At 36.0% G+C, this 26,443-nt stretch overlaps 1 protein-coding gene across 6 annotated transcripts; it reads left to right on the top strand.

Annotated features, from left to right (window-relative positions):
* Positions 1-12: 12 nt before the first annotated feature.
* Positions 13-26,230, top strand: C4H4orf33 (chromosome 4 C4orf33 homolog). Of its 6 annotated transcripts, none has more exons than XM_026014292.2 (7): positions 13-370; positions 3,775-3,849; positions 13,419-13,608; positions 18,255-18,315; positions 20,689-20,740; positions 20,873-21,072; positions 22,502-26,230. In XM_026014292.2, exons 2-7 carry the CDS (start codon positions 3,847-3,849, stop codon positions 22,620-22,622), a joined length of 627 nt encoding a protein of 208 aa, XP_025870077.1. In that variant the 5' UTR covers positions 13-370; positions 3,775-3,846; the 3' UTR covers positions 22,623-26,230. The 6 variants fall into 6 exon arrangements, with proteins under 6 accessions (XP_025870077.1, XP_072611366.1, XP_025870078.1 ...); XM_072755265.1 differs by having other exon boundaries at positions 20,602-20,740; XM_026014293.2 differs by lacking the exon at positions 3,775-3,849 and having other exon boundaries at positions 26-370.
* Positions 26,231-26,443: the final 213 nt, after the last annotated feature.

The following is a 26,443-nucleotide window of genomic DNA, read 5'->3' as shown; positions in this document are numbered from 1 at the left end:
TCGGTCCAGCTCTGGGCGGGGCTGTGAGAACGCGGAAGGCGGCGCGCGGAGCCACCCCCGAGGCTGCGGGCAGGCTCCCGCCGGGGGGCGAGCCCCGGGGCTCTGTGCAGCGTGTGCGGTTTTTAAAGAAAACCCCCCAAGTTGTAAACGTAGGGAGGGCGTCAAGCACGTATTTTAAACGCTCCCAGAATCTTTGATGCCTGGCACTTCTGGACTGAGGGAACCTGCTTGCTGGCCGAAAGGAGGAGCGGGTGTGGAAAGTGAGGAGACGTCTGACTGGAGGCGGAGCCCAAGCTGGCGCCTTCGGAGGCCGCCCCCAGAGCGGAGCTTCTGGAGGATCTTGGACGTGGGCTTGGTCTCCACAAGCTAAGTACGGCCCTGCCCCTCTGGGTCTTCAGGGGAAGGAGACGAGCTGTGTTTAGCCGTGTCAGGAAGGCGTGCGTGGTTAGAGGTGCTGCAAAGGTCCTGCAAATCTTCGCTTCCTCAAAAAGAACAAAAAAGTTACATTTTTTTTTTGGTCAGAAAAAATTAGGCAAAACTTAATATCTGAGGGAAAAATGACAACTTCCAGTATTAAAAATTTAGTCTGCATTTAAGCCCTACCTTAAAATTGGAGGAGTGGGCAGCCCGGGTGGCTCAGCGGCTGCGCATCTGCCTTCGGCCCAGGGCGTGACCCTGGAGACCTGGGATCGAGTCCGGAGCCTGCTTCTCCCTCGGCCTGTGTCTCTGCCTCTCTCTCTCTCTCTGGGTCTCTCAGGAATAAATAAATAAACTCTTTAAAAAAATAATAAAATCGGAGGAAATTTCAACATCGGCAGTAAGAATGTTAATTTGAAGCTAGCCACTAATTTTAGTGCTTTTTAATAGACTGTTAAAAAGAATAGACTGTGTTTTTATTGAAGTTTTTATTGTGTTTTTTTTTTTTTAATTTATAAAGTTTTATTTTTGTATATGTGCTAAATCTTAGGAACTGTGGACAATCTTCAGTCAGTCTGTTGGCTTGTAAAAGGCTGAGACGTGTGTGGTCTGGGTGGTGACAATTTCCTGTGGGGAATCTGGATTTCAAAAAAAATTATTTGCAAGTTTAAAACATGGTGCACCTTTCCCCGCTTTTTTCTTACACCTATGAAATTTGGAGGAAAAGCGCTACATTTCTGCAAATGTAAAATAATTGTTATAAATACAGTCGGCAGCAAGTTCTTGTTAATACATTTAGCACTTTTTGTAGTAATGTATCGCGCCCAAAACCTTATTTTCAAACACTAAACAGTCATGTAGGTGCAGGACCAATTTTGGTTGGGCACTACTACAAAACCAGCACTGAATTGCTGGTTTTGTAAACACTAAACAGTAGTTTAGTGAAGGTCAAGATGTAGCTCCATTTGGCTTTTTTTCTTGAACAGTTAAAGTTTTACAGCCGTACTCACAATATTCTATAAACGAGGCAATGTTAGAATCGTCCAACTGTGTCCGGTTAGGGATTTGAAGTGCTGAAGCTTTCTCCATACCCGCTATTAAGAGAATGAGGTGATCCCTTCCTGTGAAGACTGGCTCCAGTTCAGTATGCAGATATGTCTAATAACCACTAGAAAAAGTTTAGCTTTCTGTTAGTGAACATGGAACCTGATGTGGTTTTCGGGGTCATTCATACAAACACTTACTGGAGGGCAGCCCGGGTGGCTCAGCGGTTTAGCGCCGCCTTCAGCCCAGGGTGTCATCCTGGAGATCCAGGATTGAGTCACATCAGACTCCCTGCATGGAGCCTGCTTCTCCCTCTGCCTGTGTCTCTGCTCCTCTCTCTCTCTCTCTCTCTCTCTCTCTCATGAATAAATAAATAAATAAATAAATAAATAAATAAATAAATAAATAAATCTTAAACTTACTGGAGGGAGAGATTGAGTGGGCCAACTTCAACTCTTTCTTGAAAGGTTTTAGCATAAGTATGTTTTGCTCATAACATACTTTTAAAAACTTTGGGGGAAAACAGCTTTCATATTTGTTTTATGAAAACTATTATTTTTGTTTTTTCATGAGCTCCTCCCCCGCTCCCCGAGGACTAGACTTTAAGTTCTCCTACATTTGAATCTGCATGTTGCCATTGGAGTTAATTTGGCATCAGTTATAAACTTAATTCCACACCTACACTAGATATTGATAAGATGTATTAGTGTTGGTGAACGCAAAGATCACTTTCTGCATATAAATGATGAGTGGTCTTTGCATTATGTAAATTAAATATCTGAAGTTGGAATTTTTATCTCTATACTTGAGCTATTTGGCTTATATGGTCAAGTTCAATACAAATTATAGTATTGGGGTTTGTTTGGGAAGCTGGTTTGTAAGATTCTACTGGTTTTTGCATGGAGCTTTTACAAAATATTTTTCATCTTTATGAAACAAAATTGTCACGCTTCCACTTATCCTTAAAGTATCCCCTCTAGTGTTGCTTGCTTTTAAAAGTTCTCTTGTGTTCTCTACCCACTTTCCCCAAGGAAGGTGCTTCCTTAATACTTTGTGCTTCTTCCTCCATCCAGTCTCTATCATATTGTTTTGTAGTTTGTTTCTAGGCTCCATTAGAGAGCCTGGAATCCAATAAGGGTTCAAAAATACCCAGTGAAGGAATTAACTTAAGGAATTCGGTGGATTGGAAAGTATCAGTGTAATTGAGTACAAGGAATTCCAGTGCTTGGAAAGTATCAGTGTAATTGAGTGCAAGGAATGAGAAATGAGAAAAATCATGTGTTTAACCATTCTCTAGCTCCAATTTCATGTTTTTGTGTTAGATATATTTCTTCAATAAAGAAAACCTTTGAAAATTTATAGTTCTTACTAATATTAATTTGTTTAATAAATTGACATCAAGCAGCCAGTACCATGTGGAAAGCATCATGAAGAATACAAAGTTGGAAATTGAGCCATTGAGCAAGAGCTCATTTCCCTCTCCCACCAAATGATTTTTATAAAACAAAAATAATAGTTTTCGTAAAACAAATACGAAAGCTGCTTTCCCCCAAAGAAGTTTTTAAAAGTATGTTATGAGCAAAACATACTTATGCTAAACCATATGAAATTGTGATTTTTCTGCAGCTTCATATGGTGTACTTTAATACTTTACCTGAAAATAATTGAATAATGACCATACACTAATGTAATATCTGCTGTTGCAGATCAGGAGAAAATGGTGAATTTATTTAAACATGTAGAATATGCACAGTATTCTCAGAGTAGCTGTGAAGTTCAGGTCCAGTGACTGCTTGCTGAATTAAACCCACAGATCCTGTAGACATTTTGGTAACTCTCAGCAACCAAAATACAGAATTATTTTATTATTTAGAAATAGAGTAGTTCTGTAAATCATTGCCTTTTCTTGAGAACTTTAAAAGTTTATGTATGATTATGTTATGAATTTACATTTAATCCTGTATAGAAACAGTAAGTTCACACTGTCTTGGGTGGGAGACACTAAATGAAGGAAAATAAGCTGATAAATACTGAAACTGTTGGAATAGGTAAGACTGAACCAACCAGAACTATATTTTGGGATCTCAAGGGTCATTTAGACTATCCTGCCTTGTAGTCTAGTTTTTATAGGACAACCATTTAAGTAACCTATAATTTAAAAAATTTCAACAGAAAAATACATTCTTTACGCAAACCTGTGTATACTTTAATAATAACAGCTAATGTTTTCTGAGTATTTACTACATACATGCTAGGCACTGTGCTAAATATATTTATGTATATGTATCTCCATTCACAAAATCCTTTTTACAGTGACTTGCTGGTGATCATAGTTGGAAAGTGCCTGCCTGAACTGGAATTTACAGCTCATTTTCAGATTGTTACATGGTATTTATATTGCTGAATTACCCTTCCTTCTCCTTCTAGAAAATCACTCAAACTTCAGTAGAATGATCAAAAGTTCAGAGGTTCACTTCCTTTTTTTCCTTTCCTGTAAAACCAGGACGAGTTGGCTTCGGTCCTCCACGCCCAACCCCCCTGGGATGTGTAGGCAGCTGGGCGGAGCCGAAGGCTGAGCCCTCTTCAGTCACCTGCGCAGAAAGCAGCGAGCTGAGAGTCTTGAACGGAAAAAGAGCTTCCCGGTCTGTGTTCTTCTCTTGTTTAGCGTCCTTACCTCGCTTCTTACTTGCAGCTTCGCCCAGTCTTGTTAGCCTTTTCTTTGGTAACTTCTTTTTCAGCTGCTGCTTCTGCTGGCACAGTTTATTTACTCCCACTTTCCGACTGCTTCCTTTCTCCGTTTCTCTCATAAACGGGCAGGGGTGCAGGTGGAAGCAAGAATGCAAACTGAAACATAATTATAGGAAACTAAAGGCAATTTCGTGAATAGAAGAATTTGGAAATTTCCCTTGTAAAACGTTCTGAGAAAACATCTTTTCCATTACTTCCTTCTTTTAACCTTTGTGGAATGTTTTTTGTCTCCTGGACACTTAGTGCTCTGCGGTTCTCTCCTTTCTCAACTTTCCTTTTAAAGGCCTCTCCATAATGCAAACAAGCATGAAAATAATTTTAAAATTGTGACTTTTTTTGGATGAAAGAGTAATTTGAGGAATAGAAGTTAAAATGTGGAAAAACACAGATTAACGATAAACATTCTTCTAAGGAAGTCTAAACAGCCAACATCAAAATTGCATAATAGGCTGGTGATCACCTTGAATGAATATATTCCTTCAATAATATTCCCAGTATTCATTCTGACATTTAAGAAATGTTAAGCATATATAATATAGAATAGAGAGGAGGTATATCACATGGACTTTAAAAAACACTTTTTAATCATTCATTTATTTTTTAATAGTATAAAATTCAGGCAGTTTTTGTTGTTGTTGTTGTTTTAAGTAATAGCAGTTGAAAATAAGCCTCCCTTGCACTCTTGTCTCCAGCAATTGCCTCAAAAGAGGTAACCACTGCCACCACTGGTTTCTTGTCTGTGCTTTCTGAGATAGTATATGCATTGACAAACATTTATGCAAATAGTCTTCTTTTTCAATGAAATAAGTTCATACATTTTGCACCTTGCTTTTTTTCCCTTAGTATATTTTAAATATATATAGAGCTGCTTCATTCTTTTTTAGCAGCTACATAGTATTTCATTGCATGATATAGCATAATTTCCTTACCAGTCCTGTACTTATGGGTATTTAAATTGCTTACATTATTTTATTGTAGACAGTGTTGCAGTGAATATCTTTATACTTATGTCATTTTGAATATGTGCAGGTGTAATAACTCCTAGAACTAGAATTGTTGAGTCAAAGGATATTTGCATGTTTTGTTTTGATAGATTTTGAAGGATTGTTCTTCACAGAAGCTGTGCCAGTTATGCCCCAACAACAATATGTGATTGTTTTTCATTGTTTTGCATTATCACATCGTGTTATCAAATTTTCCAATACAAGAAAATAGTAATTTATTGTTGCTTTAATGTGCATTTCTATCATAAATGAGGTTGAACATTTTGCATTTACTTTCTGTTAACTGTTTTATCCTATTTTTCTGTTGGGGTATTGATCTTTTCCTTATTAATTTCTAGGACCCCTTTGAACACTGAAAAAGTTAGTTATTTGTCTGAAATATGAGTTGTAGATATTTTTTCCCCAACTGTCTTTTGATTTTTGTAATGGTGGGCTTTTTTGGGTGGGTGTAGGCAGGTCTTTGCTTTCAGTTTTGTTAATTTTATGCAGCCAAATGTATCATTCTTTTCTGTCTTTTGAGTTTGGGGTTATATCTTAAAAGGCTTTTTCAACTATAACATTGTCTTAAAAATTCATTTTTCTCTTTTAATATAGTTTTTATGTTTAAATCTTTGATTCATTTAAAACTTAGTTTGGTGGGGCACCTGGGTGGCTCTGTCAATTAAGCGTCTGATCCCAGGATCCCAGGATCAAGCCCCACATGGGCTCTCTGCTCACCTGTGAGTCTGCTTCTCCCTCTTCCTCTCCCTCTTTTATATGTTCCGCTCTTGCTCTCTCTCAAATAAATAAAATCTTAAAAAAGAAAAACTTAGTTTCGTGTAGGAATCCAACTTTATCAAATTGGACTATAAAATAAACCAATTGATAATAGACTTCGTTGGTTTAGCTACATGAGACACATCCCTAACTCCCCTAGGCTTATAGTTAATTTCCCTAACACCTGGTACAGCACCTGAAACAAAGTGAGTAGGTAACCTTTGATAAACTAAATTGAAAGGAAGTTTCTAGATATGACATATTATCTTAGTTACTTGCTATTGTTTTAACTGAAAGAGAGTGATACCATGAATACAATTGATTTATTTTGCACAAAACCTTAGAAGCATGAAATTTTGGATCCAAAAACTAGGAGGATTATTCACTTGACAAATAAATGATGAGTTCGTATTACTTATAGGCATTCTGGCTGGGAATGGGGAGACAATAAACAAACATGTCGTGGTATAATGCTGTGAATCAAAACTGAGCAATGTACAGGCAGCAGAGAATGATAAAAAGTAGAGTGGGGGATGCACACTAGCATAGGTCACAAAGGACATTGACAGTTGAATTGTCTTTATTTCATATGAGCACATGTGCATACAAAATTGAGAGGCAGTAAGAATTAAGTTTCAAGAGAGAATTCTAAGTATCCCGGGTCCCCAGGAAGTTGGAAGGAGAATCAGTTGTTTCTCTCTGGATCCATGTTATCTTTAGATTACATTATAAACTAGTGGGCAGGACTATACTTTTTAGGTTAATTTTGTTATAAATATTATGCACACTTGGATTAACATTAGTGTTCTTTAAGCAACTTAACAAATTTGTCACTCTAGTAGGAAACTAAAATCATTTTATGCAATCAAAGCCAAAATTACATTCTACCCTTGTCAGCCATGTCAGCCATGTCAGCCATGGCACTCCTCCCAGCTGGTGGAAGTATATTCAATATTTCTTGCATTAATTTCTTTTTTTTTAAATAAATTCATTTTTTATTGGTGTTCAATTTACCAACATACAGAATAACACCCAGTGCTCATCCCGTCAAGTGCCCCCCTCAGTGCCCGTCACCCATTCACCCCCACCCCCCACCCTCCTCCCCTTCCACCACCCCTAGTTCATTTCCCAGAGTTAGGAGTCTTCATGTTCTGTCTCCCTTCCTGATATTTCCCACACATTTCTTCTCCCTTCCCTTATATTCCCTTTCACTATTAATTATATTCCCCAAATGAATGAGAACATATAATGTTTGTCCTTCTCCGATTGACTTATTTCACTCAGCATAATACCCTCCAGTTCCATCCACGTTGAAGCAAATGGTGGGTATTTGTCGTTTCTAATGGCTCAGTAATATTCCATTGTATACATAGACCACATCTTCTTTATCCATTCATCTTTCGATGGACACCGAGGCTCCTTCCACAGTTTAGCTGTTGTGGACATTGCTGCTAGAAACATCGGGGTGCAGGTGTCCCGGCGTTTCCTTGCCACTGTATCTTTCGGGTAAATCCCCAACAGTGCAATTGCTGGGTCGTAGGGCAGGTCTATTTTTAACTCTTTGAGGAACCTCCACACAGTTTTCCAGAGTAGCTGCACCAGTTCACATTCCCACCAACAGTGTAAGAAGGTTCCCTTTTCTCCGCATCCTCTCCAACATTTGTGGTTTCCTGCCTTGTTAATTTTCCCCATTCTCACTGGTGTGAGGTGGGATCTCATTGTGGTTTTGATTTGTATTTCCCTGATGGCAAGTGACGCAGAGCATTTTCTCATGTGCGTGTTGGCCATGTCTATGTCTTCCTCTGTGAGATTTCTCTTCATGTCTTTTGCCCATTATATGATTGGATTGTTTGTTTCTTTGGTGTTGAGTTTAAGACGTTCTTTATAGATCTTGGAAACTAGCCCTTTATCTGATACGTCATTTGCAATATCTTCTCCCATTCTGTAGGTTGTCTTTTAGTTTTGTTGACTGTATCCTTTGCTGTGCAAAAGCTTCTTATCTTGATGAAGTCCCAATAGTTCATTTTTGCTTTTGTTTCTTTTGCCTTCTTGGATGTATCTTGCAAGAAGTTACTGTGGCCGAGTTCAAAAAGGGTGTTGCCTGTGTTCTCCTCTAGGATTTTGATGGAATCTTGTCTCACATTTAGATCTTTCATCCATTTTGAGTTCATCTTTGTGTATGGTGAAAAGGAGTGGTCTAGTTTCATTCTGCATGTGGATGTCCAATTTTCCCAGCACTATTTATTGAAGAGACTGTCTTTCTTCCAATGGATAGTCTTTCCTCCTTTATCGAATATTAGTTGACCATAAAGTTCAGGGTCCACTTCTGGGTTCTCTATTCTGTTCCATTGATCTATGTGTCTGTTTTTGTGCCAGTACCACACTGTCTTGATGACCACAGGTTTGTAGTACAACCTGAAATCTTGCATTGTGATGCCCCAAGATATGGTTTTCTTTTTTAAAATTCCCCTGGCTATTCGGGGACTTTTCTGATTCCACACAAATCTTAAAATAATTTGTTCTAACTCTCTGAAGAAAGTCCATGGTATTTTGATAGGGATTGCATTAAACGTGTACATTGCCCTGGGTAACAGTGACATTTTTACAATATTAATTCTGCCAATCCATGAGCATGGAATATTTTTCCATCTCTTTGTGTCTTCCTCAATTTCTTTCAGAAGTGTTCTATAGTTTTTAGGGTATAGATCCTTTACCTCTTTAGTTAGGTTTATTCCTAGGTATCTTATGCTTTTGGGTGCAATTGTAAATGGGATTGACTCCTTAATTTCTCTTTCTTCAGTCTCATTGTTAGTGTATAGAAATTCCACTGATTTCTGGGCATGGATTTTGTATCCTGCCACGCTACCAAATTGCTGTATGAGTTCTAGCAATCTTGGCGTGGAGGCTTTTGGGTTTTCAATGTAGAGTATCATGTCATCAGCAAAGAGGAAGAGTTTGACTTCTTCTTTGCCAATTTGAATGCCTTTAATGTCTTTTTGTTGTCTGATTGCTGAGGCTAGGACTTCCAGTACTATGTTGAATAGCAGTGGTGAGAGTGGACATCCCTGTCTTGTTCCTGATCTTAGGGGAAAGGCTCCCAGTGTTTCCCCAAGGAGAATGATATTTGCTGTGGGCTTTTCTTAGATGGCTTTTAAGATGTTCCCTCTATCCTTACACTCTGAAGAGTTTTGCTCAGGAATGGATGCTGTATTTTGTCAAATGGTTTCTCTGCATCTAATGAGAGGATCATATGGCTCTTGGTTTTTCTCTTGCTGATATGATGAATCACATTGATTGTTTTACGAGTGTTGAACCAGCCTTGTGTCCCGGGGATAAATCCTACTTGGTCATGGGGAGTAATTTTCTTAATGTACTGTTGGATCCTATCGGCTAGTATCTTGTTGAGAATTTTTGCATCCATGTTCATCAGGGATATTGGTCTGTAATTCTCCTTTTTGGTGGGGTCTTTGTCTGGTTTTGGAATTAAAGTGATGCTGGCCTCATAGAACGAATTTGGAAGTACTCCATCTTTTTCTATCTTTCCAAACAGTTTTAGTAGAATAGGATCATTTCTTCTTTAAACGTTTGATAGAATTCCCCTGGGAAGCCATCTGGCCCTGGACTCTTGTGTCTTGGGAGGTTTTTGATGACTGCTTCAATTTCCTCCCTGGTTATTGGCCTGTTCAGGTTTTCTCTTTCTTCCTGCTCCAGTTTTGGTAGTTTGTGGCTTTCCAGGAACGCGTCCATTTCTTCTAGATTGCCTAATTTATTGGCGTATAGCTGTTCATAATATGTTTTTAAAATTGTTTGCATTTCCTTGGTGTTGGTAGTGATCTCTCCTTTCTCATTCATGATTTTATTTTTTTGAGTTTTCTCTCTGTTCTTTTTAATAAGGCTGGCTAATGGTTTACCTATCTTATTAATTCTTTCAAAGAACCAACTCCTGGTTCTGTTAATCTGTTCCACAGTTCTTCTGGTCTCGATTTCGTTGAGTTCTGCTCAAATCTTTATTTACTCTCTTCTCCTGCTGGGTGTAGGATCTATTTGCTGTTTTTTCTCTAGCTCCTTTTTGTTTAAGGTTAGCTTTTGTATTTGACTTCTTTCCAGTTTTTGAATGGATGCTTGTATTGCGATGTATTTCCCCCTCAGGACTGCTTTTGCTGCATCCCAAAGATTTTGAACGGTTGTATCTTCATTCTCATTAGTTTCCATGAGTCTTTTTACTTCTTCCTTAATTTCCTGGTTGACCCTTTCATCTTTTAGCAGGATGGTCCTTAACCTCCACGTGTTTGAGGTCCTTCCAAACTTCTTGTTGTGATTTAGTTCTAATTTCAATGCATTATGGCCTGAGAATATGCAGGGGACGATCCCAATCTTTTGGTATCAGTTCAGACCCGGTTTGTGACCCAGGATGTGGTCTATTCTGGGGAAAGTTCCATGTGCACTTGAGAAGAATGTGTATTCAGTTGAGTTTGGATGTAAAGTTCTATAGATATCTGTGAAATCCATCTGGTCCAGTGTATCGTTTAAAGCTCTTGTTTCTTTAGAGATCTTGTGCTTAGAAGACCTATCGAGTATAGAAAGAGCTACATTGAAGTCACCAAGTATAAGTCTATTATTATCAAAGTATTTCTTCACTTTGGTTATTAATTGGTTTAAATATTTGGCAGTTCCCACATTTGGGGCATATATATTGAAGATTGTTAAGTCCTCTTTTTGGATAGATCCTTTAAGTATGATATAGTGTCCCTCTTCATCTCTTACTACAGTCTTCGGGGTAAATTTTAGTTTATCTGATATAAGGATGGCTACCCCTGCTTTCTTTTGAGGACCCTTTGAATGGTAAAAGGTTCTCCAACCTTTTATTTTCAGGCTGTAAGTGTCCTTCTCTCTAAAATGAGTCTCTTGTAGACAGCAAATAGATGGGTCCTGCTTTTTTGTCCAGTCTGAAACCCTGCACCTTTTGATGGGGTCATTAAGCCCGTTCACGTTCAGAGTTACTATTGAAAGGTATGAGTTTAGTGTCATCATGATATCTATTCAGTCCTTGTTTTTGTGGATTGTTCCACTGAACTTCTTCTTAAAGGGGAATTTTAAGAGTCCCCCCTTAAAATTTCTTGCAGAGCTGGTTTGGAGGTCACATATTCTTTCAGTTCCTCTTGCATTAATTTCAAACACTGCTCAAAAAAATCAGGGAAAAGGGCCAGTAGAAAGTCTTGAGGTAGCGCTACTTTATACTCCCAACAAGAGTAGCTCTGCTTTTATATTTAAGTTCTTCTTTCAGATAAGATTATATTTTGAATTAATTTGAAAGTGTAAACTACACCTCATTCTGACCACAAGACCCACATTGTGTGAATGGAAATGACAGGCCATTTTTAGGATCAACTCGCTGGAAATGCTTTAATTCCATTTGAACATAGAGATGAGTGCCTGAAAGCTGGGAATTGAAAACTCCCTAGTGGAAACCCAATGATTAGATAGGGATCCCTTTAATGTGTGCAGTATTTTTGTAGATATACTGGTTCTGTGGAGGATGAGTGAATCTGCCAAAGCTTCCTAGTCACTATGTTATATTTTGCCAGGATTGTTAAGCTCCAAATTAGGAGAATAGCATATTCTCTTAGCATATTGGTATCAATCAAATTTAATCGGCATTTCTAATATCTTGACTTATTTTTATTTCTTCCCATATGCTTTAAGATAATACTTATTAGTACTAAAATTTGAGATTGAGGTTTATCCATTTATATATGAAGAATGTGCCTTGATATTTCAACTAAAGGAAGTTATTTTATTGTTGAGGTACTTTATTCCATATAAGCCAGTACTACAAATCAGAATCAATTTATGCAGTCTTATCATTCACTGAGTTTATTTTAATAGTAAAGAATATAAATTGCTGAATGTATTGTCTTCTCACATACTAATAGTGGTAAATGGGTTATAATACTAGAATTATTATTTTTTTTTTATTTTAGAGGTTATCAATTAAAATTTGCTAACATGTAGTGAAAATTGGGAAGACCTGCATACTTAGGAAAAGGTTTTCAGAGATCTTGGATTCCTGTGTTCCACAGAGCTTAAATATTTGGATCTCCCTGTGATTGGTACCTAGGAGGTATTCAGTATCTATTCATTGAAATTAAATATAAAAGAAGAGGTACTCCTGTTGGGGGTGTAAAGTAGTGCTACCTATTAAGTTATTTAAAACTTAATAACTTTATTATTTATAGTAAAAGTAACATGCGGAGCAAGGAAGTCCACAGACTGCAGATAAGGGAAATTAAAGTCTAGAGATAGCATCATTACTAATCAGGATTATCTTCTGAACAAGACGTAATGATGTAGTATGATTTGGGGAATCCACCACTCTTAAAATAAGGTTTGCATCCTCTTGCAGATTCCTGAAATATCTTCATCTCGGAAAACATGGCCTATATTGGTTCAGTTTCATGATTTGCTAGCCATGTGACCGTGGACAAATTTGTTTCTTCATTTGTTTTTTTTTTTTTGTTTGTTTGTTTGTTTGTTTTGTGTGTGTTTCTTCATTTGTAAGGACTATAAAAATGGTTCCTCCCCAAGTTTGTTGTGAAGTTAAATGAGATAATATTTATCAAATGCCAGATCCATACTGTTTAATAAAAAAATGTAATTCTATTAATATAATAGTATGTAGGTCTACTTACTTTTTAAAGAAAAAAATCTAAAATGCAAATACTTCTTGTATCAAATGTATTTAGTCTATTTTAAGTGTAAATGATAAATTTTGTTCATATTTTTCAATCAGAGAGAAGGGATTCACCAAACATGTAGTCATTTAACACATGAAATTTCAACAATTGAAGAAACTAAGAAAATCTATACCCTGAGACCAAGGAAGACAATATAAACTCTACTAACCTTGAAATGGTTGGAGCCCCCCGACCCCCACCACCCTTCATCTGCTACTCAAAAAGAAAGGGTTTTGGTCAAAGAAACAGGTGTTAACAGCAGTGCTTCTGCTGATTTATAGAGTTATTTTTTATCAGATTGAATTTTATTATAAAGATATTGATTCCCAACGGCTCCAATAATTCAGACACCTGCACATTTTAGAAGACAAAGGATGACCTAGAAACTCAAGTGTTTATAGTCGTATGTACACAGTTTCTTCAGTGGACTAATTACTGTTTTTAAAAATGATTTTGACATACTCTTTACAAGGTGACTTGAGCTGGATCTAGACTTCATTCTAAAGTTTTTAGGATCCAACTACCTATTTTATAATAGAACTCCTGTCCATGGTTTGCCATAAGGCTAATAGCCTTTTGACTCTCAGAATTGTGTTCTTGTTACTTTGCTCCCTTACTGCCTGCTTTTTTTTGCATTGAAATTGTCATTTCATGTCTAACTAAAGGAAACATTTGTATATTTTTAAAGAGTTTTTAAACTTTTTTTTTCTTTTAGAGTCTTCAGATGGATTTTAAAATTGAACACACTTGGGATGGTCTTCCAGTGAAGCATGAGCCAGCATTTGTCAGGTTGAATCCGGGCGATGGAGGAGTGATGATGGAAGTTAGTGCTCCATTTTTCAATGATCCTCCAGCCCCACTCGGAGAACCAGGAAAACCTTTCAATGAACTGTGGGATTATGAAGGTAAGTGGAAGTACTGTATTTTATTGCAAACATAAATCTTTTTATAATAACCTCTCCTAGAACTATTATTTTTATCTTGCTGTAAGGAAGTGAATGCTCTTCTGAACAACTGACATGTGTGGTTTCTTCCATTCTTTACCAATCTCTCATTCTGACTTTTTCATCATCACCTATGTGACTTCAGCTATATAACGAGAACAGTGAAAAATGGCAGTAACAAATCCAGACTTTTAAATGCTGCCATATTTCTTTCTTTTACTTCTGATACCTTTTTTAAGAAAAGTTCAGCATTTCTGTTTTGTCTTTAAGTATCTTCAAATTGCCACTTTAACCTTATAAACCTTCTTTGTGGAAGTTCGGGGATGTTTTACTTATAGAAATATTATTAACTTTAATAAAAAATATAGTTTTTAGGGAAGCCCCAGTGGCCCAGCGGTTTAGTGCCACCTTTGGCCCATGGTGTGATCCTGGAGACCCGGGATCAAGTCCCACGTCAGGCTCCCTGCATGGAGCCTGCTTCTCCCTCTGCCTGTGTCTCTGTCTCTTTCTCTCTCTCTGTGCCTCTCATGAATAAATAAATAAATAAATAATCTTTAAAAAAAATATAGTTTTTATATTATACTGGCAATTAATCTCACATGTCAAATGAAGACTAAAGACATGCCATGAAATTACATTGTGCCAGGTTTGCTATATGATCCTCTTCTAATTAAACTACCAAACTTATCTTTCTGAAATACTCTTTATGATTCCATTCCTCAGGTTACAAACCATAAGTATCCCTGAGATAAAGTTCAAACCCTTTCTATAAGCTTTCAGAGTACTCATGAATTGGGCTATCCTATTCAATCAAAAGCTCTTTTTAAATATAACAGTGTTACATTAGTTTCAGGTATACAACATAGTGATTCCACAAGTCTATATGTTATTCTATGCTCACCCCAAGTGTAGCTACCATCAATCTCCATACAGAGCTATTATTGGTACCACTGACTATATTCCTTATGCTGTGCCTTTTATCCCTGTGACTTATTCGTTCTGTGACTGGAAGACTGTATCTCCCACTCCCCTTCATTCATGTTGCCTATCCCCCTACCCTCGGCACCCTCTACCCTCTCCACCCTCTGGCAGCCATCATTGTCTCTGTATTTATGGGTCTGTTTCTGCCTTTTGTTTACTCATTTATTTTGTTTTCCAGATTCCATATGTAAGTAGAATCATATGTCAACCAAAAGCTCTTGACTTCTGAAAGACTAATGGTCTTACTATCTATGCATATTCTCACCCATGTACCTTTTCTCATCCTATTCTCTCCACTCTAATGCACTTAGTTCAAGGTCTAATATAGGTTTCATTTCTTTAAAGAAACCTTTGATGATTCTTGTAGTCCATACTAACATCTGTATAGCATGCATCTTGTCAATGATAAATAATATGTAAAACATGTTATCTTTTACCAGTACAGAACTTGTATATACCAGCTACATACTGGTGTAGACATTAATGGGACTTATCTACTAGAGGTACTATAGCCACCAAACTCAAGAAGTCCTAAGCTCAACTCATCCTCTTCTCTCACAAACATGCTTCTATCCCCATGTGCCCAGTCACTATAATACCTTAATTCATTAGATATAGAAATATGAGATCTTTTGAAGATATTCCTTTCTTTCACTCTCCATATTTGGATGCATTCACGAGTCCTATCAGCTTCACCTCCTAAATGTTTCTCTAATTTAGTACCTCTTCTTCATCCACAACATCCCTACCATAAGTTAGGCCTTTATGATCTTTTACCTTGGCTAGTCAAAGCTTCCTTAATAGTCTTTTGCCCCTATATCCATCCTTCACTTAGAAGCCAGAGTGATCTATCAAAAATGAAAATTCAAACTCATAATTCAGGTCCTTACAAACCTTCTCAGGCTCTCTATCCTCTCAGGATAGTTTCACCCTTCTTATTATGATCTTTGTATAAGATTTTCAATGACCTAGTCCCTTATTTTTTTGCAGAATTACGCTTCATGTGTTGAAATGTCTGTCTAGAAAGACTGAACTATTTCTAATTCTTTAAGGGACAATATTTCCCTAATCATGTACATTTGATTATACTCTCTCTTCACCTTGGAATGCCCTTTCCATCGTTCTTCTTCCCCCAATTCCCACTCATTTTTCAATGTGGAGCTTCGATAGCACCTTCTCCAAGAATCCTTCACTAAACCACTTTTTTTTGAACTAAGTGTTTTCTTTCTTTCTTTTTTTTTTTTTAATTATGTAGCAGCAACCCATGCCTCCTTCCCTTTTAATATTTTTTATTAGGAGCATCCACTTTCATGTCTGATTAGATTGTAAGCCTATTAAGGTACTCCCAGAATTTAATACAGTGTTTAATAGAGAAGATGCAAAAATGATTTTAAGATGAGTATGCAAAATAGTAATTAGAATATGTATTAGAGTTCTCTGGAGAAACAGGGTTGAGAGGGAGCGAGAGAGGGAAAGAGATAGGGTGTGTGTATAGAGAAAGAGAGATTTATTTTAAGGAATTGGTTTATGTAGTTTTGGAGCCTGGCAAGTACAAAATATGCAGGGTAGAGCAGTAGGCTGGAGACCTAGGGAAGTGCTAATACTGCAATTTGAGTCTGATGGTCAGCCAGCAGAATTCCTTCACGGTCAGGGGAGGTCTGTCTTTTTTTCTGTTAACACCTTCAGTTGATTGCATGAGACTCAGCCACATTATGGAGGGTAATCTGCTTTACCAAAAGTCTACTGATTTAATGTTAAATCTGTTTCAAAAAATACCTTCACCAGTACATCTAGAATAATGTTTGACCAGATATCTGGGTACCGTGGTTAAAGTAGACACATAAAATTAACCATCATGGAAGCATTCTAATTCATTTAGGTTAAAGACTTAGAAAGGGACAAGGCTGACTTGTTGATGGAACTGTATCTGTATCTTAGATATTTCATTATAAAAATAACACATGGAAAACTGGAAATAACCTAAATGTTTATCTTTATTTATTCATGAGAGACACAGAAAGATAGAGGCAGAGACACAGGCAGAGAGAGAAACAGGCTCCATCCCAGGAGCCCGACGTGGGACTCGATCCCACGTCTCCAGGATCAGGCCCGGGGCTGAAGGCGGCCCTAAACCACTGAGCCACCCGGGCTGCCCTAAATGTTTATCTTAAAGGATTATATGAATAAATTATAACATTTTATAGAAGAATACTATGTAGTAATTTAAAAGCATTAGGTTTCTATATGCCAGAAAGATTGGGGGTTTTTTGTTTGTTTGTTTGTTTGTTTGTTTGTTTGTGAAAAAGGAAAGTTGTAGGCAAGTATGATTCCATATTTATTTTTTAAAATCTATGCAGGTGAAATAGGTTGTAGAAGGACAGAAAAAGTCTGACAGGTTTTAGAGCAAAGTGGGAAGAAAAGGACTTTGACTTTTTACTTCATGTTTGTATTGTTTTAATTATTTATAAGAAATAGGTATTATTTTCATAATTAAATAACTTTTAAAATATGATATGTTCAGAAAACTCCCGGAAATTATAAAAAGAAAAATCACCTACCTGTATTCTCCCTCTCAAAGATAAGCAGTCATTTTTTGTAGATCTATGCATATTTTGTAGACATCTAGACACAGGCACACGGGGATATTCTTATTCCATGCACATTTGGTTATTTTTCTGCAGCCTGCTTATCAAATATGATGGCTATCTTCCCATATCAAAAAAATTTAACTGTATATTTGTTTGTAATGTTTAACAGCTCTCCTGTATAATAGGAGTTTTAGTTGTACATTAGAGATAACCATTTAGATCATTCCCAATTTTTAAGCAATGCTTGATGAATAGCATTATATTTATTTCTTTTCTCAGTTGTCTGATTATTTACTTAAGATAAATTCCTAGAAGAAGATAACTGGTTCAAAGTCTGTGTAGCAGCATTCATATATATATATATATGTTTTTTTTTTTTTGAATCTCACCTAACACTAGGCTTTGTTAATATTTTTAACTTAGGACAGTTGGATATGGGAAAAAATTGATGATTTATTTTCTATGTATTTCCTCTTCCAAGCAATGTATGCTTATTTTCTTTGTCCTTTTCATGTGGGGATAGAATCATGTTAAAAATAACGAGTTAGGACGCCTGGGTGGCTCAGCGGTTGAGCGCCTGTGTTTGGCTCAGGGTGTGATCCTAGAGTTCTGAGATCGAGTCCTGCATTGGGCTCCCATGGGGAGCCTGCTTCTCCTTCTGCCGATGTCTACCTCTCTGTGTCTCTCATGAATAAATAAATAAAATCTTTTTTAAAAAATTAAAATATTGGGGGATCCCTGGGTGGCGCAGCGGTTTAGCGCCTGCCTTTGGCCCAGGGTGCGATCCTGGAGACCTGGGATCGAATCCCACATCGGGCTCCCGGAGCATGGAGCCTGCTTCTCCCTCTGCCTGTGTCTCTGCCTCTCTCTCTCTCTGTGACTATCATAAATAAATAAATAAAAAATAAATAAATAAATAAATAAATAAAATAAAAAATTAAAATATTGAGTTAATTCATTTTATATTCTAAAAAATAAACAAATTATTTATTACTGAAGCAAAGTTAAATTTCTTGGTATGTCTTATCTCTTCAAAAGTTGTGGAAGCATTTTTCTTGAATGACATAACCAAACAATATTTAGAAGTTGAACTCTGTCCGTAAGTATAAAATTTTTTCTAACTCATTACTATATAATTTGAATACAGTTAATTTCTAGTTATAAATGATATGATTCATGGTAAAAGCTCAACCAAAAGGAAGAATGCTAATCTGAATTAATTATTCATTATACATTATACATATGTATATGAATTATGTGTATTGTTATGTGTATTTTAAGTAAATATATCATATTTTATAAATGTTTGAAAATATGCTGATATATATATATAATTCACTAATGTGGCTGGTTTTCTAATAAATTGTAAAGTTTTTTGTAAAGTGAAAAATATAAATATATTTATTATTATAAATAACAAACTTTCACTACTTATTCTGAAATTTGCATCATTATGTATTAGCTATTCAGAAATAAAGGGAGATATAGATATAATGAATTGAACTATATTCTTTTAGGGAATTTTTTAAATGACTAGATTAAACTTGAATTTTATGTATTACACAATTATGTATTTATGTATTCTTTACTCATCATTGAATTATTGAGTGTATACTATGTCACTTTGTGTTCAACGCTAGGGATAAAAATTAAATCACACATAGGTTTTTTTTAGACTTATCAAAAATATTAACCTTGGAATCTTTTCAAATTTGACCAGTCCTTTAGGAACCCTCTTTACCTGGTTGGCAGTTTTTTCCTATATATGTAAAATATAAATTTATGGCTGTCATCTAAATGTCATCTAAATTCTAAATTCATATAAATTCTGAATTAGTAAAGTAGTAATGAAATATTTCTTGTATTGCCATTATTCATTTTAAGTGACCTTTAAATACCTCTCTGTATCTAATATCCAGTATCCTCTGTATCTTTGTTGGGTGGACAGAGTCCCAAACAGTTGATTTGAATGAGATTTGAGATACCATTTTCTTTTCCCTTAATTTGATTTCTTGCTAATTGTAATTTGGAAAGCATAGCTGTTCACAATTTTATTTTTGAGAATAGTCATATATCTTTGTGTGTTACCTTTTAACTAACATGACAGAATCTTTTACTAAAAACTATGATTTAACTGTCATGTGAGGTAAGAAAACTTCAATTATTATGTGATTAGTTTCATCATACAGGTGAGATAACTAAGGCAAATAGGTTTATAACTTGTCTAGAAAGCAGTTAAGAACTTGGATAGAATTCTAAAGTTTTATCCTTAGTTTTAATTTTATTAGATGATACCAGTTTATTTTCACAAAGTGATGACTTCGTAGTAGATGAATAGGATAATTAGATTCTCTTTTGTTTTTAAATTATATGATAACCATTATGTATGAAATTAATAATTTAAAATATATATTTTTAAGTTATTAAGAAGTTAAAGTCTGTAGAGTAGTTTGGTTTCATTTATTACGGGACAGTTAATAATCAAGAATCATGCATTTGCTTCAGGCAATCAACTCATGTGATGGTTAATTAACCTCTGGGAAAGCAACATGAAGAATATTGTTTTAATTTGCAAGGAATTTTATTCCTTTTAGGATATTCTTAAAGTTGCATAATAAAAATAAGCTGAGAACTTTTAAATGAAAACCAATACTTGTTTTCTGTTAAAAATAGTTTATTGAAGGAAAGTCCTCTCTGAAAAGCTCACAACAGTCCATTTGAGAGGAAATGTTTAGTCTTTTCCACTGACAGTAAATTTGTTTCATGTAGCTATTTGAAATCCTTTAATTCTTACTGACCTGGCTAATCCCAATTATGCACTCTTGTTAGAATTCCATATGAGGATATATTTTATCTTTGAAAATGTGACATTAGTGTCAAAAACTAATGGTGTAAAGCAGGAAAATACAAGAGGCAGACAGAACTGAGAGGACAGTTGTGGAAGAGAATAGATACAAGTTAAAATCTTCAGCATGTTCACTTCTATTAGACAATCTATGTTTTTATTTTCTATCTTCCTAATGAGCTTCAAGACAGTTTTTTTTTTTTTTTTTTTTACAGAAGTAACCTTTAGTAAAGTTGTTGGATTCAGACTTAGAAATCAGTGCCAGCTTCTTTTAGAGTACTTTATTTAGTTTTTGATATGGGTTTTATTTTGAGCAGCAGATACCATGGTATTTCCCACCCTTTTTCATATTTTGTAACATCTAACTGGTTGAAGTATTTTATGTAATTTCTTATTTACAAAATTTAAGAGGCAGTCTGAACATGTGTAGCTTTAGGCATTTGACTGCAGTTTTCTGAAAAATGAGATACTCAAAGATGATATTTCTAAGTAACTGAACACTCTAGTTCTCCCTATAATTATCCAATATTCATATTGTAGATATGCACATATTGCAGACATGAAGGAAAGTAAAGAAAATAACATTTGTTTCTTTCAAACACTCATGAGGAATTTTAATTTTGACAGTCATGGACAACATTTGGTGCTTTTACTCTCTGGAAGAAGAAATGTGTGGAAAGTAAGTAAATAAAAATATTAGACAAAATCCTTAAATATGTAATATACATATATGTTATATACATATCCTATATAAAATGTTTAAAGTATAGATCTAAATGTACCTTTTGTATTTTACCTGTTATTTCTGTAGAAAGAACTTGCTCTGTCATACAAAGTGTGCACAGGAGAGACAAAATGGGAAGGTAGAGCTTATCTTCCTTGGAGTTATTTTCCACCACATGTGACAAAATTCAATGCATTTGCTATTCATGGATCAAAAGATAAGAGAAACTATGAAGCTCTTTACCCTGTACCTCGACATGAACTGCAGCAAGGACAAAAACCTGATTTGTAAGTAGAAAATAAATGAAAATATGTTTCAACTCTGAGTTTTTTTGAAAACGAATTTTGTGTAGAACAGTAGTAACATTTTCACTCAAAGAAGATATGTATACAAATACCTAGTAGAGTCCTATATTCCCTGATGGTCCCAGTAAGTACTTGATAGACTGACTTTGGACAGACATAGTTTCTCTTACTTTTGTCAGTAGAGCACTTATATCTCCATAGCAGTATGAGAAAAGCCTTTCTTAGTATTGCAACAGCTGGTATCAAAGTATGGTTGCAAATTCATTTATGATCCCTTTCAGAGCTAATGGCCAGAGACATCTGTGTGTTTCCTGTGTAAAGGGTTAATAAATCCTTCCTTGCTGTTTGAAAATGTGCCCTTCAGTTAAGTCTCTGGCTCTCTTCCCCTGATAACATCCATCATAAGATGGAGCCAGAACAGAATGATTTCCTACACAGTTTAACATCCACTGTTACATGTTAGTTAAGGCTTTCTCTCCTTGGTAAGCCGCAATAGGTAAATGCTTTTCCTAGAAATTTCTTTCTAGTTTCTTTTCAGAACTAGGATTAAATATCCTTTACATTAAGTTCTCTTCCTTTGGCAAAGTAGTCTATCCTCTAAGCTACAGAGCTGAAACTTTAAAACAATTATCTATATGGCTTATAAAGTATTTCAAAATTTGAATGTAAAAACATCTCTGAGAGTATAATATTTTTCTAACGCTAGATAGAATGAGACAGGTTTTGAGTGTTGATTTTTATTTCTTCTCTCAGGTGTGAGGGAGCTTTTGTAGAATTAAGAGTGTTTTGAGATGTGGGTGAATTTCAGAGCTGAGTGATAGCAAGAATAAAAAAGTTGTACATATAGAATACATCTTACCTTTGGTATTTTTAAATTTTTTTTTAATTTTTTTTTATGATAGTCACAGAGAGAGAGGCAGAGACACAGGCGGAGGGAGAAGCAGGCTCCATGCACCGGGAGCCTGATGTGGGATTCGATCCCGGGTCTCCAGGATCGCGCCCTGGGCCAAAGGCAGGCGCCAAACCACTGCGCCACCCAGGGATCCCCCTTTGGTATTTTTATTTTTTATTTATTTATTTATTTATTTATTTATTTATTTATTTATTTATTTTATTTATTTATGATAGTCACACAGAGAGAGAGAGAGAGAGGCAGAGACACAGGCAGAGGGAGAAGCAGGCTCCATGCACCGGGAGCCCGACGTGGGACTCGATCCCGGGTCTCCAGGATCGCGCGCTGGGCCAAAGGCAGGCGCCAAACCGCTGCGCCACCCAGGGATCCCCCCTTTGGTATTTTTAAAATAGAATGTTGTTCTGTCACAAATGTGACAAAATGAATAGCCCTTCAGGACAACTATTTCACAAATGCATAATTCATCTCAATTCCCACCTTCTTTTTCTTTGTGTTTAGCCATCGTCTGGAATATTTCAAGCCTTTCGGTTTTAACGCACTGCTTGGAGAAGAATGGAAACAACCAGAATCAGAGCTGTGGCTAACAGAGAAACCTGATGTACAGGAGTATAGTAGATGACCATATCAGTCATTTCTCCTCTGTATCTTTTTTTTTATTTTTTAATTTTTATTTATTTATGATAGTCAAAGAGAGAGAGAGAGGCAGAGACATAGGCAGAGGGAGAAGCAGGCTCCATGCACCGGGAGCCCGATGTGGGATTCGATCCCGGGTCTCCAGGATCGCGCCCTGGGCCAAAGGCAGGCGCCAAACCACTGCGCCACCCAGGGATCCCCCCCTCTGTATCTTTTAAGGTAAACCAATAATAAGTATAATCTTTTTAAATCATGATACCGCCAGCACATTTCAAGAACTGTTTTCATGGAGGTCAGTGAAAATATAGTATCTCTGGCAAGTTGTATATGAGTTAGCAAGAGAATAGGAAGTTCGTAGATGACTTTATCTAGAAAGTTAAAATGTTTCTCAGAGTCATTTAGTCTAGGAGTCATCATGTCAGTCAGTTCTATCTGCCTTGCATCACCATCACCCCAGATATCCCTGACTCTGTCAACCAACATCGTTATTTCTTTCCATTTCCCTAAACTTCAGCCAGCCTGAGACTAGAATATGTTATTTGTGCATTTTTTTGAATTCCGTGTAATGTACAGTAATTTTTTACTTAGAATCTTCTGTGCATTGTTGAAATGGGTTGAAAACAATGACCTATTTCAGTTGACAGGAGATCCATATCCATTAAGGCATCATTAAGTTACATATGTATTTAACCATCTGTTTTCCCTGTCTTGTGACTATTTTTAGTGTGTGGAAGGAAATGAAATGGTCTTGAATCGGGGCAACAGATTCTACTTTCATTTACAAACAAATGACATTTTCTTAATGCTGTTAAATCAGATGCCAAAATGTCTTCATTTTATTTTGTAAACATCAAATACTCCTAGTCTAGAGTTTTTCAAATTTTGTATTGTGATATAGTTCAGAGTTTGAAGCCATCTAGTTGATCATCTATGAACTTCTCCACCAAACCTGGTCCTTCACTAGCTTTCTTAACTGAGAGATTAGCAGTCTTACAGAAGAATTTTTTTTAAGGACTTTTATTTTATTTTATTTTATTTTTAAAGATTTTATTTATTTATTCATAGAGATGCAGGGAGAAAGAGAGAGAGGCAGAGACACAAGCAGGCTCCATGCAGAGAGCCTGACGTGGGACTCTATCCAGGGTCTCCAGATCACACCCTGGGCTGCAGGCGGCGCTAAACTGCTGTGCCACCAGGGCTGCCCTTAAGGACTTTTATTACTTGTACGGAATACCTAGTTGTCTGTCTGTTTGACAATATATTTTATCCTCTTCTTTTTTACTAACAGAACTTGAATTTTTAGGGGCACTACATAAAAACAGTTTTCCAGATTCCTTTGCAGTTAGAAATGATATGATAAAACGGTTCAGACTAATGAGATGTATGTATACATTGTCCAGTAGATCATTAAGTAAAGATGTTTTAAAGGTGAAAGATTCAGCTGCCACATACCTTTTACCTTTTGTCTTTTTCTCCTGAATTGCATAATTGAAACCTGAGGTAACACACTAGCTGTATTGTATCAATGAGGAGACAGTCAATGAAGAGTCAGCTGAGCAACAAGACAAAGGAGCCTGGGTTCTAAACAGTGCAATAGAGTAATGTATCATATCTGGACTACCTACCTATAGATTTCTTTATATAGGAGAAAATAAGCCACCTAATTTGTTTTTCTAAATTAATCTATAGGTTCACTACAATCCCAGTTAAAAATCCCAGAGGGAGTATAAATTGACAAACTGACTCAAATTTTATATAGAAATACAAAGGACCGAGGTGCCTGACTGGTTCAGCAGTTGAGCGTCTGCCTTTGGCTCAAAGTGTGGTCCCAGGATCCGGGATCGAGTCCCACATCGGGCTCCTTGCCGGGAGCCTGCTTCTCCCTCTGACTGTGTCTCTGCCTCTCTCTCTCTCTCTCTCTCTCTCTCTCTCTCTCTCTCCCTCTGTGTCTCTCATGAATAAATAAATAAAGTCTTTTAAAAAGACAAAAAAAAGAAATACAAAGGACCTCAAAATAGCCAAAACAATTTTGAAAAAGAACAAAGTTGGAGGACTTATACAATCTGACTTTAGAACATACTATTAAGATTCGATAATGAATGCAGTGTGCCCTTGGCATAGGTTTAAACAAATACATCAATGTAACAGGATGGAGAAACTAGAAAGAACAATGTGCAATCAGCTGATCTTTTTTACAAAGGTGCCAATGTATTTAAAAAGGAAAAGGATAATCTTTTCAACAAATGGTATTGAAATAACTATAAAAAACATGAAAACAAAATCAAAACCTTCTCTCCTACTTAAAAGTCTACAGAAAAATTAAATGTAACTGGTGAAGTGAAAGCAAATCTAGGAGAGAATCTTTGTAATCCAGGTTAGAGAAATATTTTTTTTTCAGATAGGACATGAAAAGCAATAATTTAAAAGAAAAAGAGAAACTGGACTTCATCAAAATAAAAACTTTCTGTTCATCAAAAACTTCCATTAAGTGAAGAAGCAAGCCACAGATTGGAATAAAATATTAAAAGTACCCATATCTGACAAAGGATTCTTACCCAGAATAGGTGAAGAACTCCTGTAAATCAGTAATAAAAGAAGCCAGTTAAAGAAACTTCACAGAAAAAAAATATACAAAAGTAAATATATAAAGTTTATATATAAATATATAAAGTGTCATCACTTATCATCAAGGAAATGCACATTAAAACCATAACAAGATACCACTAAATGACTAAAACTACAAAATATACACACTGGTTAAATGATTAAAGCTGAAAAAGACTGACAATAATGGGAATAATGTCCAGCAATAATGGGAATGTGGAGTACCTAGAACTTTCATACACAATGGATAGGAATGGAGTATATGGTACAAGAACTTTGGAAAAGTGGAAGTTTCTAAAGTTAAATACACACCTACTTTGTGTTTCAGCAGTTTCATTCTTAGGTATATACTCAAGAGAATATATACTCAAATGAGTATTTATAGCAGTTTTATTCATAACACAAAACTATAAACAATTGAGTTTCTATCCACATGATAGACAAGCTACAATATACTCAGTGGAATACTACTTATGAAAACGAATGGACTACTGGTACATGCATGAGCCTACATGAATCTCAAAAGCATTACATTGAACAAAATAAACCAGATACAACATTCTGTATAACTATTTATATGAAGGCCAATTATAGGCCAAACCAGGCTGTTGTGATGCATCTCAGAACAGTGATTGCTTTGGGTGAGGGCAGAGGATTCAAATTGTCTGGAAAAGGGACATGAGGGGATTTGAGGGAAAATGAAATGTTTTGTATCTTGATGTGGCTGACAGTTATGTAGTTGCATACATTTGTCAACATCCCCCAAGCTGTATGTTTAAGATTTGTGATTTTACTACATGTGAAGTATATCTTAATAAAATATTGTTATGAAATAAGCTGTAAATTAAATGGAGTTAACTTCTGTATATTGTTGCATTGAACAATCCCTGTGCTAGTTATATGTGACTTAGTAACTAATTTTTTTCATTTATTCCGTCTTCTGTCTGAAAAGAGAACTGGTATAAAATAAATACTGATTTTTACAAAAGACCATAAGTGTCTTCATAACTACATAGCATGGTGCCATTGTTAGGCATCCTACATAAATTCAGAAAATAACTTGAAAACGGACAGTAGTAACTAATTTAATGTGGCAACAATATGCCAGTTTTGGATAGGAAAGGCTTATTTAAAATGATCTGTGGTGGGATGCCTGGATGACTCAGTGGTTGAGCCTCTGCCTTTGGCTCAGGGTGTGATCCT

Source organism: Vulpes vulpes, chromosome 4 (assembly GCF_048418805.1).
Source record: "Vulpes vulpes isolate BD-2025 chromosome 4, VulVul3, whole genome shotgun sequence".
NCBI lineage: Eukaryota > Metazoa > Chordata > Mammalia > Carnivora > Canidae > Vulpes > Vulpes vulpes.
The sequence above is the reverse complement of the archived record's forward strand: the minus strand, read 5'-3'. Positions and strand labels throughout refer to the sequence as shown.

What these genes read in the sequence shown, in the direction of transcription:
- C4H4orf33 (XM_072755265.1), top strand. An exon ending in TGAACTGTGGGATTATGAAG is followed by an intron (nt 13,609 to 18,254) that starts GTAAGTGGAAGT and finishes TCTCTTCAAAAG; the next exon opens with TTGTGGAAGCATTTTTCTTG. An exon ending in GAAGAAGAAATGTGTGGAAA is followed by an intron (nt 20,741 to 20,872) that starts GTAAGTAAATAA and finishes TTATTTCTGTAG; the next exon opens with AAAGAACTTGCTCTGTCATA.